The sequence below is a fragment of the Trachurus japonicus genome, chromosome 17 (genome assembly GCF_045865225.1).
Source record: "Trachurus japonicus isolate A0001 chromosome 17, Traja_1.0".
In the NCBI taxonomy this organism is placed as follows: Eukaryota; Metazoa; Chordata; class Actinopteri; order Carangiformes; family Carangidae; genus Trachurus; species Trachurus japonicus.
Genome location: NC_140923.1, coordinates 29,952,950 through 29,978,636, shown reverse-complemented (window position 1 = coordinate 29,978,636; position 25,687 = coordinate 29,952,950). Strand labels below are relative to the sequence as shown.

General features: G+C 41.9%; 1 protein-coding gene across 1 annotated transcript in view; it reads left to right on the top strand.

Moving 5' to 3' along the window:
* Positions 1–956: 956 nt before the first annotated feature.
* The window catches only part of rem2 (RAS (RAD and GEM)-like GTP binding 2), a 41,853-nt gene continuing 17,122 nt past the window's right edge, over positions 957–25,687 (top strand). The window contains exons 1-4 of the mRNA XM_085804901.1: positions 957–1,612; positions 4,414–4,750; positions 9,281–9,354; positions 24,653–24,830. Coding sequence (XP_085661027.1) covers positions 1,601–1,612; positions 4,414–4,750; positions 9,281–9,354; positions 24,653–24,830 — 601 coding nt within the window. The 5' untranslated portion in view covers positions 957–1,600. The remainder of the gene's footprint in view (positions 1,613–4,413; positions 4,751–9,280; positions 9,355–24,652; positions 24,831–25,687) is intronic.

Here is a 25,687-nt window from a genome sequence, read left to right as displayed (position 1 = left end):
CAAGTCTAGTTGCTTTATCACTGTTATGCTAACCCTCCTCCTGGCCATGTGCATTTGTTCCATGGAGCGGTGCATGGATAACTTATACTGTATATCATAAATGCCTTATGGTGTGTACGGGGTGTGTTTGTGTCGTGGTGCCGCTGTGACGAGAGCTGGGCACCGGGTTGGAGGCTCTGATCTTGAGGGTTGGTTTTCAGCCAAGAGATAGTTACTGTGTTTAAGTAATTTAATTAATTTAATTTTCATCACAATTACTCCAAAGCTGTTTGATTATGGTGAAAATCTAGCATAGTTAAGGTATGACATGTATATAGTTCCTCTTTAACACCTCTGTTTCCCTCATATGTGGGTTTTTTCAATGTGCTTTTTTCAAACATAAAAAACTGATCTACTTACCCACAATAAATTATACTGCAAGCTAAGAGTTTAGCATTGGTGATGTTGAGCTTGTGTGAACTGTGGTATAGTTTATTTATAGGTTTTTTAATTCTAAAAAAAAAAAAAAAGTCCATTTGCGTCTTGTGGAGTGATCTAGAATTGTTCTATCTGGATTATTTTTCACAATTCAGAGAGCTCAGAAGTCACTATTTCCAGACTTTATCCTTACTACACACCTCAGTGGAGTGTCCCTTTAAATCCTTCAGACAACATAAATGTCCATCAACTTTATCAAAATCTGTTTTTGATCATTTTTATTTGATGGTGGTCTCTTAGTTTATAACATGGAGCACAGTAGTACAAGGATCAATCCTCCGATCGTTCCCTAGAAGCACCATATTAACGAGGCGTCTCTCTACCTCCCTCTGGTGGTCACTTCACCTCACAGCCACATAAACACAGCCTACATAATCGTCAGACCTGACTGAAAAACACCGGGAAAGCCCGAGCTGCTGTTTGACAAACACTGAAGGAACTCTATTCTATTTATATTGATATTTATTTATATTTAACTCTATTTATATTGCAGGAGAGAAATGAGGGGGGAGGACCCCATCATCACCATCACTCTACACTCACTCAAGGACGCGCCGCCCAATACACACTTTACGAGAGAGAGAGAGAGAGAGAGAGAGAGAGAGAGAGAGAGAGAGAGAGAGATGCAGGTATTAAGTGGAGGTGGGGAGGGAGGCTCAGTCGCTGCTGGCCGTTGGGACAGCGAGAGGACAGGAGGGGATGTGTTGTTGTGCTGATGGCTTTCCTGCCGCCTCCTCCTCCTCCTCCTCCTCCTCCTCCTTCAGCAAGAAGTCGCCTCTCATTCCAAACGAAGACGCAGGTGTAACCTCTCCATCCTCCCTCCTCCACCTCCGCCCTACTACTACTACTACCACCACCACCAGCCAGCCTTGTACAATCTTCCATGCGCCGCGCCTCTTCTTCTTCCAAGTCAAAAGCAGAGGGTGATTTTTTTTTTTACGCGCCGGAGTAGGAAGAATAACATCATGTTAAAGATGTGGTGCGTCTCTTTTGTGCGCCGTCTGTTACCGCCGTTGTGAATGTGATGCCGGGTCTGTAGCGGGGCACAGATGACTTGAACCGGGCGGCACAGACGGTTGCATCTACAGCACTTGTTCCATAAAGAGAAGACTTATTGACAACCATGGCTGACCAGGTAAGGACACGCATATTTTCCATGCACCCCCTCCTCCTCTTGAACCCACCGCGTGCGCTCCTCACAATAGACTGGACTACTGCAAACACTACTACTCAGGCTGCACACACACACACACACACACACACACACACACACACACACACACACACACACACACACACACACACACACACACACACACACACACACACCCTACAGTGTGTATCATAGGGGGTAGCACGAGCTCTGAACTGTTTTTTTTTCTTTCTGTTGCATACTTTGGTTACTCCAGGTCTGTTTGTGTGTGAGGGAATTCACTGAGTTGATCTTTACTCTGAGGTCGGGATTTTTGAATAATATAACAGGGACTCCCAGTGTGTCTGTGCAACTCACCGACTTTATAGTAAACTTCATATCATTTGTCTGTATTTTTCTATATGGATTTCCACTAATGTGAGATGGTTGGGGGCTTTGCTGTGATGTCTGTACAGTGTTTATACAGTTCTTAAAGGTGGTCAATCCATCACTTCTCTCTCCTGTTCCTCATACAGTAGCCTATATATCTCAGCCACAGTCGCAGATGAAGTCTAATAAGCAGTAGGGTGAAACAGTTAAAAGTAGAAAACTAGATGCAACTACACCAGCAGCCAGCGTAACTGGGCTGCACAGACGGAAGAATGAAAACATTGCCTGTAGTATTAATTTTGTATTGTGCGCTGTTGTTTGCCCCAGTTTCTCGACAGCCCGGCGAGAGAACGAGATTAACCCTTGACACACTGGCTCAGCCCGCGGTCAGTTTCCCGTCTTTGCGTGTAAAAGCTCCCCTGGGCGCCACGCACAATGAGGGCCATGCTTAATTTATTAGCTCCTTCAATTAACCTAATTGAGCCACCTAAGTGAGTCCCTGTGAATGACGTATGGTCTGTGTGTGTGTGTGTGTGTGTCTGGACATAACAGTGCCACACCTCAACTGCACGAAACAGATATGTACTGTACTACCATATTGTCCCATATAGACAATAAGCTACTATACTATACACCACTACACCTCCTATATAAGATAGTATACATTAGTAATAATGTTACAAGCAATGACAAGATATGTAATACCATATTGTCCTATATCATGCTATGCTATACTATATTGTAATATACTTTATTACAGACTACCATATTATACTATAGAGACTATACCAGACTGTACTGAACTGTACTGTACTAATCTATACATCTATACTATACTATACTATACCACTACACTTCCTATACTAGACTAGACTATACGATAGTATACATCAGTTATAATGTCACAAGCAGCCACAAGATATGTAATACTGTACTATACCATATTGTCCTATATCACGCTATACTATATTGTAATATACTTTATTACAGACTACCATATTATACTAGTATAGACTATACCAGACTGTACTGTACTAATATCCATCTATACTATACTATACTATACTATACTATGCTATATTATATTATATTATATTATATTATATTATATTATATTATATTATATTATAATGATTTTTAGACAACACTACACCACACAACCACTACTGGATACACTATTACAGTTATTCACATCACACTGCAAAATGCCAGTAAATAATATGATATCACACTACATCACTAGGCCTTTACAAAACATCATACTATATAACAAAGTATACTGAATGTTGCTATTCTATCATGTACACCTGCAAGTTTGAACTGAATGCATTCCAATACAACAGCCTCACAGTGAACTTTGTTAAACTCATAATCCTCAGGTTTTATTGACATTGGGTTAGTGAGGCATTGATCCAGCTCGTTGTAATCTGTGAGACTTTCTGTGGTGGTGCTTAATTGGATGGTATTATACTCTAATATGTTCCTGTTATTGTGTCAATCCCCTTTAATTAAGCACCAAGACTGTATTTAGCTTGTCCAGGGCCGGGCAGACACTGGGCTGCAGACGCCTTGGGGTGTCAGAGAGGCTAGATTAATTGCTGTATTAATATTGATGAGAGTTGTCTATGGTTGACCTGCTGCGACTGCAGACACACAGTTATGCACATGCATGCACATAGTTAACCACACATACATACTCACATTTCCCTCAGCCACATTATAGTCCTGGAGAAAACCGCTGACATCCTCCTTTATAGCTTTGCTTTTTCTTTTTTTGTTTAAGTAACCAGGGATGGAGATCAGGACTTTATGTTTCTGACCTATTTGTTAGTGAATTCACGCTGCGCTCATGGTGTACACACTGTACAGTATACAGCCACCTAACCACTCTTATGCCCTTATTTCACACAGCTGCAGCCTGTTTTCCTCTCCCTCCTCTTCTCTTCTCTTTGTCTTGTCTTCTCCTCTCTCCCTGCATGTGTCCATATCTACCTGCTGTCTTTTAGCATCCTCTTATCTTCTGCCATCCTTTCAGCTGCTCCTTCTGTCTTGTGTCTCCCTCATCTCACCACCTGCACCCCTCCCACCCATCAACACCACCGTCTCCCTCCCTCTCTTGTAGGTTTCCCTTTTGACACACTCTGCGTCTTCATCAGCATCTTTCTCTCACACTGTCACTTATCTGTCTCAGTCACCTCCATTGTTATCACCTCCCCTCCTCTTTACATACATAGGCGCACACAGCAGCAACACCCTCCCCCCCCCCATTCTGCAGTGATAACATTTACCAGAATAGACAGTGTTACAGGTAGATCTGTTGCCTGGTTGGACCTTCATGGCTATTTTAAAGTGCTGCAAGAATAATCCTATACATGTGCTCACACATACTGTATGTCTTTTTTTTGTCATTGTAGTACAGTATGTTTCTCACCACGGCACCCCCTCTCCGGCGAGGGAGCACACCCCTGCCTGTAAAACACCAGCTGCGGAGGGAAGAGGCTGTGTCCGAGGACTGTGATTGGATCCCGGGCTTGGATGAACCTGCCACGTTGCCTATTAGTGACACAGCGGTGCCTCGGGATGAGTCCTTCAGTCAGTCGGCAGTCGCTCAGCCGGCTTACCACAGCCACAGTGGGGCTTTGAGAATAGTGCTTTTGGGACAGAATGGCGTGGGCAAATCATCGCTGGCCTTATCTTTGGCTGGGCAGTCGGACAGATCCCTCTCTATAGACTCTGAGACACAAGCATGTGGTAATGGCCGACACAGAAATTGGTGGACTGTATTTTGGGGTGAATTTGTGTGTGTGGTAGGACTGAAATAACCTTTTACAATCAACCTCAATGATTGGCTTCGGAGAACATATCGTCGCCCTATTAAAATAATGGCCTAAGTCATTTTTTGACGAAAATGAGTTTTTGCCACAAATCATCTCCTGATAATGCTGGCCACCTCTGGTAAAAAAATCTTAATCCTTAGTTGAGAGGATCATGCTTTTTATGTCCTATAAGACAATGGCCTATGTCAAGAGGGTGACTTAGGCCATTTTATTCTTGGCCTAAGTCAAAACTTTTTGATTCTTTAGGATAAAATGTCTGACTTGGGCAATTTAACGCTTGTGTGGTTTTAGTTTCCTGCATACACTGGTACTTCACTGAATTGAAATTGAACATTTTAAACTCAAACATTTCAAGTAAAATAAACATGTAACATCTAACTTATACTTATTATCCCCTATTACATGGCTTACGACTTTCATCGATTCATAAATTGCATCATTTAGTGAATCTGCAAGTCTGGTCACTTCTCCGCTGTTTTGTTAACATCCCTCCTGGTCGTGTGCATTTGTTTTCAACGAAGCCTTTGATAATCAATCAGTTGATCGATGGATTATCACATACATATTACGATTCAGTACCTGGGATGAGAATCAGTACCTCCAAGTCCAAGGCCATGGTTCTCAACCTCCAGGTCGGGGGAGAGTTTCTGCCTCAAGTGGAGGAGTTTAAGGCCCTGTCCCACTTTACCCACTTCCACTTAATTTTGACCCAAGCACTCAGTTTTGCACATTCTCGTGTAGGGGTAGTGTGTCCTAATTCTTTCAAGAGCGAGGGAAAGTGCTCCTACGTCGTCGCTATGCGTCACATAGGTGACCATGTCGGCTATGCTAAGTGGTGTCCCATTGCGTAGGGTACGATCTTTACTTCTAACACTTCTCTCTTAGTGCTAGTGTTAAGGGAAGAGAAATGGGATTGGGCCTAAGTATCTTGGGGTTTTGTTCATGAGTAAGGATGGACTGCGAGATTGACAGGCAGGTCGGTGCAGCGGCTGCAGTAATGCGGTCATGGTATTGGTCTGTTGTGGTAAAGAAGGTCTTGATTTACCAGTTCATCTATGTTCCTACCCTCCAAACCGGCCAAAATGAGCCTTCTCCGCAGGGTGGCGGGGTGCTCCCTTAGAGATAGGGTGAGGAGCTCTGTCACCCAAGAGGAGCTCGGAGTAGAGCCGCTGCTCCTCCACATCGAGAGGAGCCAGCTGAGGTGGCTTGGGCATCTGTATCGGATGCCCCCTGGACGCCTACCTAAAGAGGTGTTATGGCCATGCCCCCCCAGAAGGAGACCCTGAGGAAGACCCAGGACACACTGTAGTGACTATGTCACTCGGCTGGCCTGGGAACACATTGGTATCCTCCCGGAAGAGCTAGAGGAAGTGTCTGGGGAGAGGGAAGTCTAGGCCATCGAATTTCAAGTCCAAAAGATTTTGTTTACTAAGTTTTTCCTACTCTTAAACGTGCCAACCAGGTCATTTTTGACCCTAATACCACACAGGGGTTAATTTGAGTCAGGGTAATTTCAGTTTGGAGTTTGTACTATGGAATATTAGGGCAGTTTAAGCCAGGTTTAACTTTGCCTAAGTCACCCGAAAATGTTCGGAAAATTGCCTAAGTCACTTTATTCTTTAATGTTACATAATTAACACACAACGTTCTATGTATGTCAACAGTCATCCACTGTCAAGGCCTTTTTGATTGAAATGATTAATAAATATCATATGCTCTGAATTTGGCAAAGTTTTTTGTGTTTTCCCGAAAACTTGAAAAAATGACTTAGGCCATTATTTTAATAGGGTGACGATATCATTCAGACACTTGGAATTAAACTGGTCACAATTCTTGGAAGGTCAATACCCGTGAAGAGTTTATCTCAGTGGTTCCCAACCTTTTTTGGCTTGTGACCCCATTTTGACCCCCATTTTGATCGCGGCTGTCAATCAAGATGAGTCAGTTCAGATATTTTTATTCATTTGAACTTGATTTATATTTGAGAAAGTGAAAGTATAGTGTGTGTTTTTTTAAATCATAATTTTAAAAGAATAATAATATTTTTTTAGTGTTTTTTTTATTATCAATTACTAGACATTTCAGGCGACCCCACGTGGGGTCCCGACCCCAAGGTTGAAAAACACTCGTTTATCTTTTCTCATTCAGCCTTAAACTTCATTATCCACCCAAAAATGGAGTTTGGAATGCTCAGTGCTTTTCCCAGAAATGGGTGATGTGAAGATTGGTACCACTCATATCTACATATGCTAAAAGTGTAGCGGGGGCTAGCAGCCCACTTGCTTAGTGTACCATAAAAGCTAAAAAAAAGTTGAAGTTATGTGTTGTCACAGTTGCTAGATGACAGAAGCTGTGCAAAGCAACAGCATGGGTTGTTACAGCTGGTGAAAAAAATGAGTAAAAATCCTCACTACCATATTTTGGTTGGGCCTTACAGTCTAGGAAGCGTGGATTGTAACCAAGCGTAAGACTGGCATTGGGTGGAAAATGCCTCCCTGGCTCTGTCAAAAAGTAAAAACAGCAACAAGCTCTATATCCTGTCAGTTTAAAAATTAATGAACCAAAACCAAAAGTAAAATTTTAACCTCCTTAAGGGGACATATTATATTCCAGATTTTCTGGCCACTAGTCCCTGAGCTAGGTTAGCCCGTTTCTTTTTGTTTCCAGTCTTTATGCCAAGCTATCCAAAAAACAAACCTTTGCTACATAATGTAACTTATAGAAATATTGTTGATTTTAGGTGTTTTTTCTCAGCAGAGACATGTAACCTGTTTCCGTTTTCTTCGCATTTCAAGGTTTGATGCTAAGCTTAGCTAACCAGCTTCTACCTTTATACTGAATTCATGTAAATATGAGAGTTACTGATCTTCTCATTGAGTATTTTCCTTCAATTCTGTTCAAACAGTCTGAAAACAGCCCTCTCTCTCCGTCATTCAGTAGGCCTGTCATACAGCTAATTGCAACACTAGGGATAATCAGCTCTGGTCCTCAACCATCCAGCCAGCCAATCGATAGGTCAGTGTCACAAAGAGGCAACAGCTCTCCCTCATGCATACAGCTGACTTGCCCCTGACGCACAACCATACAGTATTCATTACTGTCCATGTAGTACACTTGGATTCATGCATCATAAATGGACAGAAAAGCCACTTTTGTCCATGCAGCTTGTACATGTTTCCATGATGGTGTACTTATTATGCGCAGTAATTTTAGCAGTCTGCTAAATTATTCTATGGGATTTATGTTGAGAATCCCAAACAGTAAAACCACTGTTCACCCATCAAACTCTCATTTCATTGGGTTTTGAACGAACTCTCTGGCCTCATATCAGTCCCCTGACTCGAGAGATGCTCATCAATCAATAGGCTATGTGTCTTCAAAAAGTAATTATCAGTAAGAGACGGTGCAGGATTAACACAGGAGTCACCTTGAAATAGCCACGTCATTCATCATAGTGGATTGTCTAGTCTTTTTCAAGCAGTTCTTGAGAAAGGAGCAATTTAAAAGACAGGGTTCATCAACACTACATTTGTCATAACTAAAACTAGAAGAAACATTTCTTTAAAAGATACGTCTGGTAACACCCTATGTGTGTGTTTTTATTTTTGTCAGTGTCAGCGAATCACATGAAGTGACCACATCCAGCTGAACTGATTCTACAAACAGAAGTGGCTGTGTAGTCACAGTCTCTCTCTGTGTCACAGACCTCCACTGTTGTTCAAAACTATTAAAAATACATCAGTGAGCACCAGCAGTGATTATTTTGAGTCAATGCCACATGTCCCCACATCGCTGCCAAAGAAACAATATTTCACCAAATGTAGCCTATTTTAAATTACCGCTTGGTTAAGTCCCCCAAAACTCACTATTTAAAACATTCTGAGTAACATCTGCTAAAAACCAGTGCCCATGTATTTTGGGAAGCTGGGCCTTTTTGTCTTTCGTTTTTTTTTTTTTTTTTAAAGATCCCTATCAGTAGCTGTGTCAACAAGTATTACAATTAACTAAAACATCGTTGATCTTGGATTTTTTTTTACGTTGGACTTTGTTGATAGTATCAATAATGTAGAATATCACCAGGCTTATCTTCTAAATTAGAGTCTAAAAACATCAAAATGTTTAGATAAGAATCAGAAGTGTCATAAATTGATTTGCAGTGCCATTTTTCAAATATGTCACTTGGCAAAGAAAGAGGACTTTAAACATCTTCACTGAGTCAATTGAATGTTTCTGCTGAAGCTCAGATCAGTGACATCTTTTAAGACCCAGATTAACTTGTCAACATTTTCAGGCACCATTTGAGATCACTGACATTTCACTTCAGGCACTAGTATGAATAATCTGTCTCCACAGTGTATGATGTCACATTTTTGTGTCAGTAAACATTTTTGCTTTGACATGTTATCTCACCACTGTATGCGTGACGTTGGTGTTTTGCTTGCAGGTGAGGGCTACGAGTGCACGGTGACAGTTGACGATGAAGACAGCAAAGTCATCATTTACGACAACTGGAAACAGGTGAGTCTCTTCACACTCGTTCTCTCTTGTTCGTCCCAAACACTTTAACCCTCAGATAACTCTTCAATTTACCACCTGTACACAAATGTCCATACAGTGAGAGACATTGAAGATCAGTTACTCCCAAAATATTTGTGATACATATAGGGCTGGGTCTTGACTAAACATGAAAATCACTTTTGACATGGGTTTCAGATTTTTTAACTCCTTCCTTGCTAGTTGTTTTTGCCCCAAAAACACATGATTTCTCATACTATGCTTTTATTTATTTATTTATTTTTTATTCCTGTCTTCTGAAGGTTTTTACAAAGGGGATTGTTGATATATCATTCATACAACATTTTATTCCAAAAAAACAAAAACAAAAAAAGCGAAATTAGATTTTTTAGGGCTGGTAACAGTATTTTCTCATTTACAGAGTGATAAAAAGAGATATCCAAAATCCCCTCAGTGAAAACTTCTGACTCTAATATGTCAACAAAATAAAACAAGAATTTTGAAAGTGGCTATATCCGTTGTTCAGATTTCTGTTCTGGAAATGTATGTAAACATTGCATATGCATAATGCATATTTCATCAGATATTGCCCCATTTACACATTTAAACATAAAATTTGACAAACTTGTAATACAAAAAATATTTGTCTTAATGTGAGTGATAAACTTGGGGAGTTTCCTGTTAAAGCCCCTGTACTGAGCTTTTAACTGGATACGCAAAAGTCTCTGGTTTCTGCTGATGTGTCTCTGTTACCTACAACAGCAAATGAGCCCATCAGTGTGAAGATACGCTATTTCTAAGTAGTCTAATTCTATACCTCTGGAAGGCATGGTCGGGTCGGACCACTGACCAAACCATACGAATAGATACATTACCTCATCCATATGCATGCTGCAGATAGCTGCTAAAAAAAAGAAGTTTTCAAAGCAAGTCCCGTCTTCTTTCCGACGTTTCCAAAACAAATCTACATGCGTCGGCCAGACAAACGTCTTCATGACAGTGGGAAATGTAGTCTTCATTCCGGCAAAACACCACCGCTTTCGTCCACAGGGGCCGCCAAAATCAACACAAAAATACATTGAAAAACCCATAGACAGAGGTGGACATTTTTGTCCAGCGAAGGGTCATGGGTGTGGTAAAAATTCATTACAGGTCCAAAAAATGGACTTTCATTCTGAAACCTGGGACATCCATAGTTTACCCAAAGTTAAACCTTCTTGCCAAAAATCAGGCCCCAGTGACCTGTCATTTGACCGTGGGGAGTTGGGAAAGTGTGAGAGGTGGACAAAAATGTCCAGGGGTCATCCGAGGGTTGGCTCAGTGTGTTTTCATGCTCTGTGACCTCTTTCTCTTTGAGCTTGGTTTTGATATACCCTCCACTGTATTTAGGAAATGGGAAAAAGCCATTTGTTCGATTTCCGTGATGGGTGAATTATCTGTGTGTATTGGAGAGGAAAGAGAGCGTGTTCGTACAGTTACGTCTGTGTGCTGCACCGTACAGGAAATCCTGAAGGAGCAGCTGTGCTCACTGTACTTGAGCTTTTTAAAGTTCTCTCATTCGGAAAAATGGAAATGACTCTTTTGTTAACCTTCACTGTTTCAATTCAAATCTACAGGAAACAAGAAAAAAATTGGTTGAGGGCTAAAATTGCTGCGGCTATGCATCATCAACCTTTTGAGCTGAACAGCGTGAATGACTTAATACAACCCGGAGGCGATGCTTTTTGAGCAGTAAAAAAAAAAAGAAACTTTAGCCGCAGAGAGCAGTAACAGCTTGTCAAAACGCTCCTCATGTTGTTTAGCGCTTCCTGCCAAATGAAAAAGCATTAATACCTATTAATAATGATGATGAAATGGTAGAGCACTCTAATTAGTGTGTAGGGTGGATCATCCCTGATGCATCCGAATCCAGATGTCCACTCACCCCTTAGGGACTCTCCCCTTGGGGTTAAATTATTCACACACAGCTACATTTAGCTCTGGGGAAGTCCACTGGAAGCAAACTAGTTTCTTCACTTCCTCACTTCCTCTGTAAGCGTTATTTTGCCTTTCTCACCCCCAATTCTGCTGCCCTGTCTTCCCTGCAGCCGTCATCATCTCCAAATCTCCTCATCAGTTCACTCTCTGTTGCCCGTTTCTGCACAGTGCTTGCAGTGCCTCTCTCCACTGGCCCTTTTCTGCCATGGTTAAATCTCACTGAGAGTTAATTACATTTGTTATTCTGTGCGTGTTAATACAAGGCAGGCCATTAAGGCTGAAGCAACAGACGCAGGCCAGTGGGAAGCTTGGAATAACTCCAGGGCTTCAGTGGGGGAAGGCAGAGAGGACTGGACGCCGTCCCAAATCATCTGCCAATTCAAGCTCATGTTTTTACTGCGTTTTTTTGTGGTAATGCCCATAAATGGAGGACATATACTCGCACACAAACACATTCTAAGCACAAGGTCTTACACGCTCACACGCTGAAACAGTCAGATGTTCATGCAGATGTTGTCCAGCTGCCTACCACACACACATGGCTTTTCAACTGGCGCACAGCATTAATCGCCAGCACTCCCAGTCCCAAAAGGCAGAGCCTCTGGCCTTGCAGCAAGCTGCAAGTGTTCTCCATGGGGCATCCCAACCTACACCCAAGTTACCATAGCAACACACACAGACACATAACACACACTCACACACACTCACGTATGCACATACGGGGCTGACTTAATCACTCACTCACGCATAAGATCATGCTAGAACAGTCAGCATCCTACGCTGTGGGGCTTTATCCGCTCTCTGGCCGGCCCCGATCAGCGCCTCGTCATTCCCTTCAAAACAAGATGGAAAAATGCTACATTCACACCCAGCAATTGTTCCTTCGAGTGCTTGTTTGGATTGACTCACAGTTGATTGACACATGAAGGTCTATCTGGAGCTGCAATATTCCCAGCTGCAATGCAGGGAGTGGTGCACAGCAAACTTCAAGTGTAGAGCTGGGGCACTTACTCTACTGACAGACAGGTGTGATTGTGTGTGTGTGTGTATGTGTGTGTATTTGCAGATATAGCATGTGGTATGGTCAAAAGTGTAAAACAATACAGCACACACACAGAAGGCTGGAGAGTCTGCTCTGCCAGACGCCGGGATGTTGTGAGTGTTGTTGACGTCACTGGGGTTGGATGGTTTAAATAAGTCATTCATGTGCTCAAAATAGAAACACTGGCACACTTGGCCTTGACCTAGCTGGCCCATGATGTCCTTCGCCTTTAGTTTGACATTGGTTGTGTAATGTATGTCCTAAACGGTCAGTGGTAGACTGAGGTCATTAAAGACCAGAGGGGCTTTCCAACTGCTCTCTCTGATGTCAGTGTCTGTGAACTCATGCATGTTTGAATTTATACCTCGCCTGACTCAGTCTAAGTTTACATTATTATTTGATAGCTTTCAATTAAAATATTTATTAAAAACAACCAAAAGGTGCAGCCTTAGGCTTAAATGTAGGCCAGCGATGCACAGTACAGTATGTGTGTGTTTATCAGTGTGCACAGTTGAGAGTTTTTAGCTGCCACTGAAAGATGGATCATTTATTTTTCCAAAGCAAATTAGGGAAAAACTCCAGGATGTAATTTGGAGGAAGATAATTATTGCTTGACCACATTCCTTTCCTCGAGTAGAGGGGAAAAATAAACATCGTTCCACCAACCATTTCTTGGAAATCAGACAGATCTTGGCGTTGTGTTTAGGGACTTCCTTCCCTGTTTTTTTTTCTCTTTCCTGTTTCCCTGTTCTGCTGCCTTATTAGAGTTCACGACTATTTGCAGTGTCTTGTTTAATGCCCTAATCCACATAAGCTATTATACTTTAGCAGTTCTGTTTGTTTTTTTGCCTCCACTGGGAGTCACTGCTCAATTTATCTGTATAGAGCACTCTGTGTGAACTAGAATAAAGGAAATAGAAAAACCCAGTTGGAACTGCTCTGCTGTATTCAAGGGATTATTTTACCATCAAAATCCTATGGCTGGTTTAAATGGAGTTTTGAAGATCAGGCGGATTGCAGAGCTCACGGAAACTATTCAGACAAAGGAGTTGTGATATAGATATTTATGTGCAAACAACATTTCATTTCATGAGAGAATTTCACTGACAGATTTTAAGTTGAATTTTATGTCTTACTGATAATACTAACACAAATAAACTTATAAATAATAAATAATAAACTTTCCCCCCAAAGTTCAACATTTTAGGTTGACAACGTTTCTTGTCCAAGCCTGCTTTTCTGTTTAGTTCTTCTATTCTCGACCACATTTTATTCTCCAAGTAGTAAGTTTAGCCTACACGTGCCCAGAACAAACTGATAGTGCCTGACCTCCAACTGGAGGTGTTGACTGTGTGTTCTGTGGCACATAACTTAGACACAAACCCAGCTCAGAGAAAGATATCATTAGCATCAGATGACCTAAGGATGCTCTGATGCTAACTCTATCAGATAGCTAACCTCCTACGAAGGTAGACTCAGCATCAGATAACTAGCATCAGATCTGACGCTGACTCGTTATGGCAATAGTTTTTGAGTGACTTAGAATTTCTTCATGCGAATAAACATGAGTAGAAAACTGACGTTAGTAAGCCAACAAGTTCAAACATGATAAACAAAACTATGACTATGTCTTAGAGTAGTTTCTAGTGTCATCCAGTTTCAGCCCTTTATGGATTTTTATAAAACCAAATTTTCAACAAAAAAAAAGAGCTAATCTTGTGTAGAGTGTGAACCTGCATTCACCATTTACAAGCTTCTGCTCTTCACTGCTAATATCCTGATGTTCTAACTGTATGGTCGTCGGCCATCACCAAACACATCAGTTAACGACAACTGCTGTGCTCTAACTTTAGCACTTGGAAAATAATCATTCCGAAATCAAATGCTCATTCAGGTCAGCTGCCACATGGTATGTCTGTGAAAAGAAACCTGGACCTAGTGGGACATCTCCTGCTGATGCTAAGGTTCATTCAAATAGATTAGTCACTAGGTGCTCCGTTGTAAAAGGAAAAAGTGGCTAAATGTGTCTGTCAGCAATCAACAATGCTTGTTACATTTTAATTATTTCAAGGAGGACAATGACCAATGAGGAAACTCAAACACTCAATGGCACTCAACTCAAAATTAAGCAACAGTTTGGTGCACGGCAACATTCAAATTACATCAAAGATTCATGAGCAACATTTAACCCTAACAACAGCAACTTTACCTCTTTAGGAGACTGCTGTCAGGACACTGCTACAATATGTTGATATATAATGATATTTGCTTTACAGCAGAGACGTTCTTGTCCTAGAAGGACTTTGTTTACAGGACAATGTAATGTCAGATGAGGAGTTTGGATAAATGTATCTGTTATTTCAGCACCATGGACAGTGGCTTGGTTTTATCAAGACACAGCACAGTTAATTAGGTTGTGGAAAGGGACGATGACAAACTGAACACCAATGTAAAACATACTGCACATATGAAGGCTGGGCTGCAACTTGCAACAGTAGGATGAAAGAAGGGAAATGAATCATTTCAGGGGTTTCAAAACTCCCTGAGGATTCCAATTGCACAAAATTTCACGATTTATTCATATCCTTTAATCTTAGTCACAAAGCAGCGATGCAACAGGTAAAAGAAGCAAAAGATAATTAGTTCTCTTGTGTACACTTCAAGCACTGATTGACAGCTGAAACTTTAGAATATTTTTTAATTGAGGCCATTAATGTACAAGAGTAGCTCTGCACAAAATATATATAATTTTTGAGAAATCAAACGTGTAACTTTTTAATTTAGAGGTTACAAAATGTTTTAATTATTATTCCATGACTCAGTGTGTCCTCAGGGGAAATCCTTTTCATCCTTCCTCCACCTCTCTTACAGGGAGGTCAGAGGTCAACAACAGATCAGCATCCCTGTAACCAGTAAGGAGTCAGGGATTTGCTGATGGACACACCACTAGGGTGGAGCCTCTACATGCTGTCATAATAAATCTTGAATCTGGGTCATGCAGGGATACTTACCACACCCTCCTGTGAGTGAGTGTGTGTGTGCGTGTGTGTGAGGTGGGTTTCGCTCATGTGTGCACCGTCTGCATGGTGCACAATGTCTGTGCTTTGATGTCAGCTGCATGATGTGGTCATTGGTGGTCATTGCTCACGCGGTGCTCATATGCGTGTTTATGGCCTCGCTTGTGCTGGCCAGATGGCCTCAGTAATGTGTTTCCTTAGGGAAGTGTTGTTTCTGTGCCACAGAACTGAAGAAAAAGAGCAAACAAACTTACTCAGCACTCTATCTGTGCTAAGCTTCGTCATCCTATTATCAGATTGTGACTTAGCTACAGAGCAGCGTTCTTTTCTGCCCTCTTTCTCCTGATCCTCAGTTCTCTTCCTTCAATTTCTCTGTCTTTCTGTCCTTCCCCTCGTTCATCACCTCTGCCTCTTTATTGATCTGCCTGCTTTTTCATTTTGCTCCGACAGGCAGTCAAACAGACAGACAGGGCAGAAAGCCATCGAGGCAGATGTGTACAGTGCATGTGTTTACTTATAATAAAGCCAAATGGTAGCATGAGTGTCTATGTATTTATCTGTGCGTGTGTGCGAGCAGGTGGGGATGGGTTTGACCTTCTGCTACCATGTAAAGGGCTGTAAGCTGCTTTGCTTATGTATGTTGTCCAGCAAAATAAACAAGTTGGGAGCCAATAGATTGCAATTGCAATACTTCAGGAGCATGTTATGTAGTGAGGAATGTATGCACATACACACACAAACATAATCATGCACAAAAAAGGGTCATATGATGTGTTTTCTGCCTTTTTTCACAACTGGAAGGAATAATAGTTTGAGTGCTCACAGAGCCACTACATGTTATGCAAATTATGTCTGATAAGTGATTCATTGTCCTCACGGTTAATGGCTGCTGATGCAGTGTTGGCCCCAGCAAGTTGGTGTTTGAGTGCGTTTTTAAGTGTTAATGTGATGTATGTATGTGCGTGCATTTGTGTACGTAGCACATATGAAAATCCAAGTTCATTCCAGTTCAGGGTTTTGCCATTTTGTGATGCGGGAAACTCAGCTGCAGCTTCCCGGTGGTCCACTCCTTTATATATAAAAAAGAAATGTCACATCTTTATGTTGCATTGATAAAAACAGGGCTGCATACCGTGCTTTCTATCTTGTTTTATTGGATGTGTTTTCTTATCTACAGCTGTGCCAGAAACAGGAAGTGGCCGAAAAATTAATTCTTAGAAAGCCTGGCCTGTGACCCCCGCTGTACAGATGGAGAAGATAGACTTGTCTGACTGTATTGTGAACTTTGTATTGTTGAAAACCAACATTTGTCATTGTGAAGGCCTGAACGATTACACCAGTTGGGTTCAAAGAGAGTGAGAAACTGAGGCAAGAAGAGTCAGAACAAAATGTGTGCAAGGTATATTATATTTCACCCATATTGCAGAACAAAAGTGACAGAGACATGTCCAGGGCAATTTAGAAAGAGCTTTGCCAGTAATTTTTCCCACCATACTTTTTTTTCTGATGGAAAATTCTGCTTGGCATCTTTGAAGTGGGATCCTTCTTACGACAAATGCTTATTTCTATGGTCATGCCCTCAAAAATGAAATTCAGCCCTGGAGGTTGGGTTTCATAAGCAGAGGCTATCAGTAAGACAGACAGTGATACACAGTTATACATAGTGTGCAACAACACGAGACATTTGGCAGAGGCATTCCAGTATGTAGCCTAAAGCACCCCCCCCCCCACCAAAAATAAGTCCATTATTTATTCATAATTTCAACAAAGATTCAGCCTTGACTGAGTGACTTTGCATACCAATCAGATATCTCTGCTTCTGTAGTGAACTGGCTGTGTACTGTAATCTTCTGAGCATGAGGATCACAGCCTGAGTATTTCAAAATGTAAATCAGTGTTCATACATAATCGACCATAAGGGGATAAATAAACATTACAGCAATATGTGATGGGTGAACATTCATTTTTAAACACCAGTGAGCTTTAATATGGTGATATGGTGGTGTTCTTTATAGACTGCAAGGATTTTTGCACCTGGCTGCAGGGATTTACTTTCATGCAGTCACCAAAGCATTAGAGAGGTTTGGCCGTGATGTTTTTTTGTGATAACGCAGCATGACATCCAGAAAGTGTTTTAAATCATCCCAAAGATGCTGGATGAGGTTGAGGTCAGTGTTCTGTTCAGGCCTGTCAGGTTCACCCATCAAAGCAAATTGGTGCCATGAAGCTGGAAGCCCATCATTTCATAAAATACCATTGAAACAGAAATTATAACTTTTGCTGGGCGGAGGCAACGGCTGCCTCAACAACTACAAATGTCAATTACGGAACACTGCTGCTTATTAGTACTTTAACACTCAAAAAACCACCATCAGCAGGACTGTGGTTTGATCAGATTTAATTTACAGTGTTGGAAACATATGCAAATAAGGCTGTCATCACATTTTGATTCAAATACAGTATAGTGCAGTCCTAACTGGTGTATGAAAAGATGTCACCGCCCGACTTAGACCCACTGTCTTCAAATCAGGAAAAACACAGCAGGCGTTAAAGGTACAGTATGTAAGAAATCTAAAGCAACTGGCCGTAAAATCCTAATATGTCACAGAGACTCAGGAATAATGTTCATATAACATGATGAACTCACCAACAACAATAGTACAGCCAGAGTATTCACATTAAAAATCTTTTTTTAATAGGGTTAGGGTTAGGGTTAGGGCAAATCATGTTTATGTTTTGAATTTACGTGTTTACATGTTGCCGCGCCACCTAGCCCTCTCTCCCAGTCACGGCAGCGTCAGTGGCATTTCAGCCTCCGGTCTGGTCCACTGAGCTGCCGCTACGACTGGGAGAAAAAATTAGATCGCTGTGTTTTGAATTTGACTGCAGTAACCGTTTTTGGCCACATTCTTACATATTGCACCTAGTATCACACTGGTTAATCTTTTATTTGAATTATTTAATGCACTTGTGTAATAATTAATTAACAGTGACCAACAGTTTGGAATGTGGCAGAAAATGTTCATGTGTTAATTTAGCGTCTGATTTCTTGTTGTAAGACAAGAAGCTGTTTGAGAAAACAGTCATTTAAGATTTTTTTTTCTTAATTTCAATGGCCTGTTAGCCTAGAAATCTAGACGCACCCTAGTGGCAGCAAATATATTTGCTCAGCAGGTCCGTCTAGAAACGAGCCATAGGAACTTTTTGAGTCTAGAACACCGTTTGTGTTCACCAATCACAGCGCTCTATCTGTTTAGAGAGTCGTTGGGCGGGCTTAACGCCATGACGACATACTTGCGACGGTGAAAAACATGACAAGATGGCTTTGGCAAAGGAATCGTTTGAATCGCCGTTGGCATCAACTTTGAAAGAATTAAACTTGTCATTTTCTTTCAAAGTTGAGCGAGAAACTGAAGTCATTCATTTCGAAGAAGGATGTATTTGGTGTTTTGCCGACGAGATATGGGAAAAGTTTAATCTACCAGCTTGCTCCGTCATCCTGCTCTTTGCTCTAAACAGTCGTAGTGCTACCCTATTGTGTGCCGAGGCAGTTTGAAAGACAGCCTTCATCCCGTCCCCTGGATTGAGCCGAGGTCTACCGGTCGTTGCCAGACTAGACATTTTAAGTCTGGCTTGTCAGGCTAATGGCCTGTATCAATAGAAGTAAATATAAGTTTACTATATTCAGACATAATATGCATTCACTTTTTTTTTTCCAGAATTTCAGTCAAGAGAAACCTGACAGTGAACGTACATCACATAGAAAATGGCCTGATAAGCCAGGAAAGTTCTCTGTCATTAATACGGCTTAAAGGATAATTACCGTTTTTTACATTCTGGACCTTATTTCTAGCATAAATACGATAATTTACTCACCCAGATAACTTTGGTGTCATTACAAGTCGTTCAGACGAAATTAGCTCCAGCCGAGAGCCGCGTATCCATATAGCCTAATGCGAGAACACAGGGCAGCGCATTACCACACAACACATTATCTGCTGCAAAACTCGTTCATTTCACCAATATTTTATTATGATACACTAGTGCTATTCCCCTCTGAGTCCGGGGTTAGCTGTTATCAAGATCCGGGTTCTGTAGGTTGACCTACTGACCTCTGACCTGGATGATGTCATCCTAGCTTGTTGCTACCACTAATGCTATGGTTCGTTTCTGCGTGTTTCTGACTTGTCAAAACAAAATGAGCAGCTGGACGAAGTTCAGCTTCCACAGGCTTCCTCTCCTCAACCTGGACTCACTAAAGCTGTGGCTAGTTGCGCTAAAAATGGACCCGAATGCCGAAGTGGAATGATTATTATCAGAATGAGTCGGTCAGAGGTCAGTAGGTCAACCTACAGACCCCGGATGCTGATAACAGCTAACCCTGGACTCAGAGGGGAATAGCACTAAATATTGGTGAATGAACAAGTTTCACAGTGGATAATGTGTTATTTAGAGGCTGCATTGCGCTGCCCTGTAGACTCACATTATAGCCTACGGATATATGCGGCTCTCGGCTGGATCTAATCTCGTCGGAACGACTTGTAATGACACCAAAGTTATCTGGGTGAGTAAATTATCATATTTTATGCTAGAAATAAGGTCCAGATTGCAAAAAACGGTAATTATCCTTTAATTAAAATATTAATATTCACTTATTACTATATGTGGGCTTTTGTGTTTGTGTATTAGACTGTGAATGAGAGGAGTAGGTATTGACAGATGGTCTGCTCTCTGTGAACAGAGGCTTAATCGAGAGAAAGCGAGAGTGAGGGAGTTGGCACTGTCCTGGGTTGCTCTGCCTCAGTTTGATAGAGAGAGGCATATTTACTTGGTCACAGTTTTCCTCCAGGAACGCTCCATCAAACTAATCGATGTCTTCTCTGTGTTGGTACTCCCTTGCTTGCAAAGATAAGCTTCTCCCTCTCTCTGTTTATCTCCCCGTGCGTAGTTGTTTTCATTCTTCCTCCTCATCCCTCAATCAGACGGTGACAGGTGGTGGAGTCGCCGTCCACGCCAGTGCCTCCCTCCCTCCCTCGTTCTTTTCCCTCCTCCTTGTCTTTTCCTGCGCTCCATCAAGCAGACAGTGCCAAGGCACTTCCCGTGAATTTCCTGCTCTGGGGTCTGATCCAATACTACTTGGCCGCTTGAGACAGTGTGAATTTTTTAGGCGTCTGAAACTCTCTGGAGGGCAGGAATTTGCCTTCAGGGCTGTGGATGTAGGGCAAGGGCAATCACACAGTCTCACAAACACACAGACAATGCACAGTCTAAAGCTAGCAGGCAGATTAGGTTATCTGGTGGGAATAACATGTTCTTGTATTGATTCAGTCACCACTGTTTTTGGCTTCACAGGCCTATTTTCAGTTGAAATACAACTTGATGGAATCAGGCGATGTTTAGAAATAATACAATGTGAAAGTTATAGATTAAAGCTAAACTGGCCCACTAATAAAATTTGACCAGTTCCCCTCTGAGCATGTCTACAGAGCAGTCAAGGGGAAAGGCCCTGGGTCTGTAATGTGAACTTTATATTACCCTGTGAACAGTGAACTATCTTGTTGACACAGTGGTAACAATTTATATTTCATTTGTAGCCTACAGTCACCCTCTGGGTAATGTTCCTGTATTGTATACTGGCTTTGTGTTTCACTGACAGAGAACATTACTGTGTGACTTTGACTGGCTTTAAACTGTAGCGTCTGGTCTCAGGTTTCTGTCTGTGAGAAAAAATAGTTTGTATTGATTATGTCTGTCCAACTTTATATATCTTTTGTTTTAGCTTTTTCAACACAGGCCATATGCTAAAATTACAGAACTTAAAATATAGTGTAAATGCCAAAGCTTTCAAAAACATCAAAATTCTCATGCTGGATTAGGTAAAATGTTGGTAAACAGGAAAAATAAGATGGAGGAGTAGTTTTGTAAGATCTCTGGATAAGGCTCATGACATGACTTTTTCAGACAGAGTGGGATAAATATTTCTGTGAGCCCTGTCTTCATGGAGTTTTTGCAGTTTTTGGAAATGGAATAAGCTGTCACCTTGGAGTATTTCTTCCTAACACATTAGCAAAGTTCCTGCCTAAAACGACAACAGTTTTTCTGGCTGTGTATATATCCAAGAGCAGGGAGCAACATTATCTGGAGTCGTGTTTCTGGTCACTTCGTCAATGTAAGATCTCTATTCACTTCTATCTCACTACAGCACGTACTGAGGAAGATACATCTTTTTCAGCTGTTCACTTGTATGTATGTAATGTCTGCTGTCTGCTAATGGACAGCTATGCAGTGGGTTTGTCAGTATGTTTTATGCCTCTGTGCTGGTGAGAGCCAAATTATATAGTTTTGGGCCTGTCCATCAGTCTGTCTTGTACTCAGTGATGCCTCGATGGATTTACTTCAAATTTGGCACAAATGTCACTGCCGCTCATGAACAAACAAATTAGATTTTGGACTTCAAAGGTCACTTGCAACCCAGTTTTGGCCATGTGAATACACTATGGGCTTGATCTACTAAAGGTTTGCTTGTATAAAAACATGTGCAAACTTGATGTCACCCGCAAAAAAATGTGCAAGCTGATCTACTAACCGGGTGCACTGAGGATTGTGTCTCTCAAACGGGCAAAAAAGCATATGCGATGCATTTAGCGCGTTTGCCTTGATGAATATGCAAATATGGGTGTTTCGGCCAGAACGTGCAAAATTGGGTTAGTTGGTAGTAGATGCAAATAGATTTATATAGCACACGCAACATGATTTACCAAACCTGAAACAGATTGTGGTGGAAGATTTTGTGTCTTTATTTATGTAATACGTTTGAAAGGCAAGTCTTAGCACCGCTTTTTTTCTTTTATTGACCTGCCAAGGCTAAAGCTCTTATATCTAATTTCCTCGCATCCGAGTCATTCCAGCCAACTGTAGCAGTTTTCCAGGTGTGTTAAAAGTAATTTAAGCGCCGTTACACATGCCACACTTTCCTTTCCTCTCCTCCCTCTCGAGTATGTCTGCTTAGCTCCGGGACCGGGACTGGGACTGAGAGACGTCACCTCTGTCTTCACCCAGTCTTTGATCCCTTTGGTCAGTGTGGCCTGAGTGTCCCACCTGAGTTCTCTATTAATCCATTGGATCAAATTTCCTGCGGCCATCCAGCTCTCTGTCCACTCTCTCCATGCTGTAAATGATTACCACGCACAAAACCCTCATTTAAATACTGCAGTTTGCATGTGTTGTTATTTAGCCGTTACTCTTAGTAGATCACCTGTTTTCCTTGTGCTAACCAAACAGGCAACATTTTATCTGGAGCACGCAATTTACCGCCCCTTCTCTGGGATCTTAGTAGATCAGGCCCAAAGTCAGTTAAGTAATGCCTTGAAGGAAGTTCATCAAATTTGGCACAAATGTCCACTTGGATTTTGCTGGTTAAAGGTCATAGGTCAGGGTCATGATGACCTCACAAAATGTGGTTTAGGTCTTGGGAATATAACGTCTCTAAAACTTGAGGAAATTTCTTCAAATTTGGTAAAATCATTCACTCAGACTTGAAGACAAACTGATTATATTTTGGTTGTTGAAGGTCAAGGCCAGTGGCAGTCACAGTGACTTCAGAGAATATGATTGTGGCCTTAACACTGTCTCCCCATGGGAACTCATGGGAATCCCTTCAAGTGTTCAAGAAGCCCTTTGGGGCCATTACTCAAGACTTCACACAGCAATTATGATAAAATTCAACACAAATCCACCATGTGGATAAAACCAGAGTTAACATGCCCTAAAACCAAAACAATGAGCTAGAGTGTGCTGTCGAATGAAGGGCAACCACAAATTTGCATCAAAATTCTCTGTGGGTCTGTCACTATGAGTAATCCTCTTCCAATAATACATATTCATGTGATTTATTTCCATTTGTTGATATAAGATGAATGCTGTTTTTAATTACTTGTACTGTATTTGGTGTTTTAGGTCATGCAAGTAATCTAGTTAGTTAATAACTGTGTCTGTTTGGTAATGAGCAGGTAGTGTGACTGACGATTCTCAGTGAGGTCATCACTAAGAACTAGAAGAAGTCATACTCACTTGACCCTTTCTGTTATTATGCAAATGAAATATCTATCAGTGCAGCTTTAATGGGATGGTATAATCACTTCAAATGGTTTATGTATATGATGTTTTGTCAAGTTTTGGCTCAGTCACACTCCTTAATTCTCAGGTAGAGCCAGGAGGACTTTGCAATGACTCATGAACCACCTTCGATGCAACGTAAACGTAGCTGACACAATTAGAGAGAGAGCCAGAGAGGACAAAGATGGTCCCAGGCTGTTCCAAGCTGCTCTTTCTGCTAGAGCCACTCGGGCTAATTGAGCCTCTGTGACAGGAAGCCCCGATGGGATTTTTGGTGGTCACTGTTAAAAGGGTCAGGAGATTCAAAGTGAAGCGTGACATGCATACAATCAAGTTCAGCAAAGCCTCTGCGTCCTCTCATGGGACAGTGATAAAAACTTGAGTGCCGGCCGCCTGGCATCGGTACTGATGTCCTCTCACCTCTTTTCCACCAAACTGGTTCCAGTGCTGGTTCGGTGCTGGTGCTAGTTCGGAGCTTAACTGGTTCAACTCTGGTGCCTCCAAAGAACCACTTTGCTTTTCCACTGGTTAGGAGCTAAGTCAGAGTCACACTCCCCGACATGGAAGCACAGACTTTTAATTAACGATAACTCTAAACCTGGCTGAAAAAAAAGAAGGAAAACGCAGCCGTCTTCGCCGTAGCTTAGCTGCTGTTAGCCACTGCCTGTAGCTCAGCTAGTTAGCTTCAACTGTGTTTACATTGATAAACAAACTTAATACGTAGCGATAACATGTCTGTATATCTTAGCGCTGGTCTTGTTGCTAAGGTAACCCTGCTGCCAGCCCCTGGAAGAACCGGTTCTTAGCTCTGGCCCAGCAAGAAGTTGGTGCTGGTCTGGAACCAGTTTTAAGAACCAAGAACCGGTGCTTAGGCAGTGGAAAAGCAAAGAATCGGTGCTAAGCAGGTACTGGCTCCGAACCAGCACCTGAACCAGCTCGGTGGAAAAGAGGTGGCTACAACAACAGAACAGGGACTCAAGGAAGGAGACAATAGTTTTAAAATGTTGTTCAATAGCGTCCAAGGGCTCTTGTGTAGCCTGCTGCGGCTACCTGACATTCCACACCTATTCAGCTGTCACTCCTGTGTGCAGTGCTAATCTGCTCTGGTTTATTAATGAATTTGTCTGTGTGTGTGTGTTTATATTCCCAGGACCTGTCTACTTTACAGTGTGATGTGTGTATCCTGGTCTTCTCAGTGACTGACAGGCGAAGTTTCCACCGCACCGCCCAGCTCCGCCTCCTCCTCAGGGAGTCTCAGCCACAAACGCCAATTATCCTGGTGGGCAACAAGAGCGACCTGGTCCGCTCCCGCGAAATCAGCTCAGAGGGTAGGTAGAAGAAAGGTCACTGGCACTTTAAGTTGTTGTTTCACATTGGTGTTGCAGTTTGTTTAAAACCAAAAAGAAATGAGGCTATGACATGTTTACAGCAAATGCATTGGCTCTTGGTTTATTTTGTTACTTTTAGTAGGCCCATATGACATTTAGTACTAGGCCTAATATCACTTCAAATAATAGACTAAGTGTAGCCTAAATCAACCCCAGGCTGTACTTTTGGCTGAATTTGATATCATTTCAGATTAAAAACCATAGATGGCTAAAAAAGAAATTCCAAGCTAGGATGATGATCCGTGACGACAGAAAAATTTTAATTAGTTAGTGTGTAAATGATCAATAATCAGTATTATTGGCAATAATAGAGGCCCCTTAGGGTCCCATGGACTCTTGGGCCGGCCCTGATCACAGATAAGCACGCTGTTGGGTATTTAGAAAAGAAAAAAGAAAAGGAAAACAGTGACTACGAGGCAGCCGCCGGCCGTTCTTCTCCAGAACACACAAATGAGTCCGCCCCCTGTACAGCTACACTTGCGCTTCGGCATTATGTGAGCAGAGGCAACGCTGCTCCGACGTCTGCTCCCTCTGTATATTAAGTGCGTCGCAGAGCCGCACATACAGAGGCAGCCTGTCGGGAATTACATCAGAGACGCAACAAAATACCGGAGTATTCTGTGCAAAGCGCCAGTAAAGTATGTTTAATGGTCACATGAAAAACAATGAAAACCGGACATTTTCTTTTTTTGGGGGGGCATTTATGCCTTTATAGATAGTACAGTTGAGACAGACAGGAAACGGGGAGGCAGAGAGAGGGGGAACGACACGCAGTAAATGGCGCCCGACGCGGGACT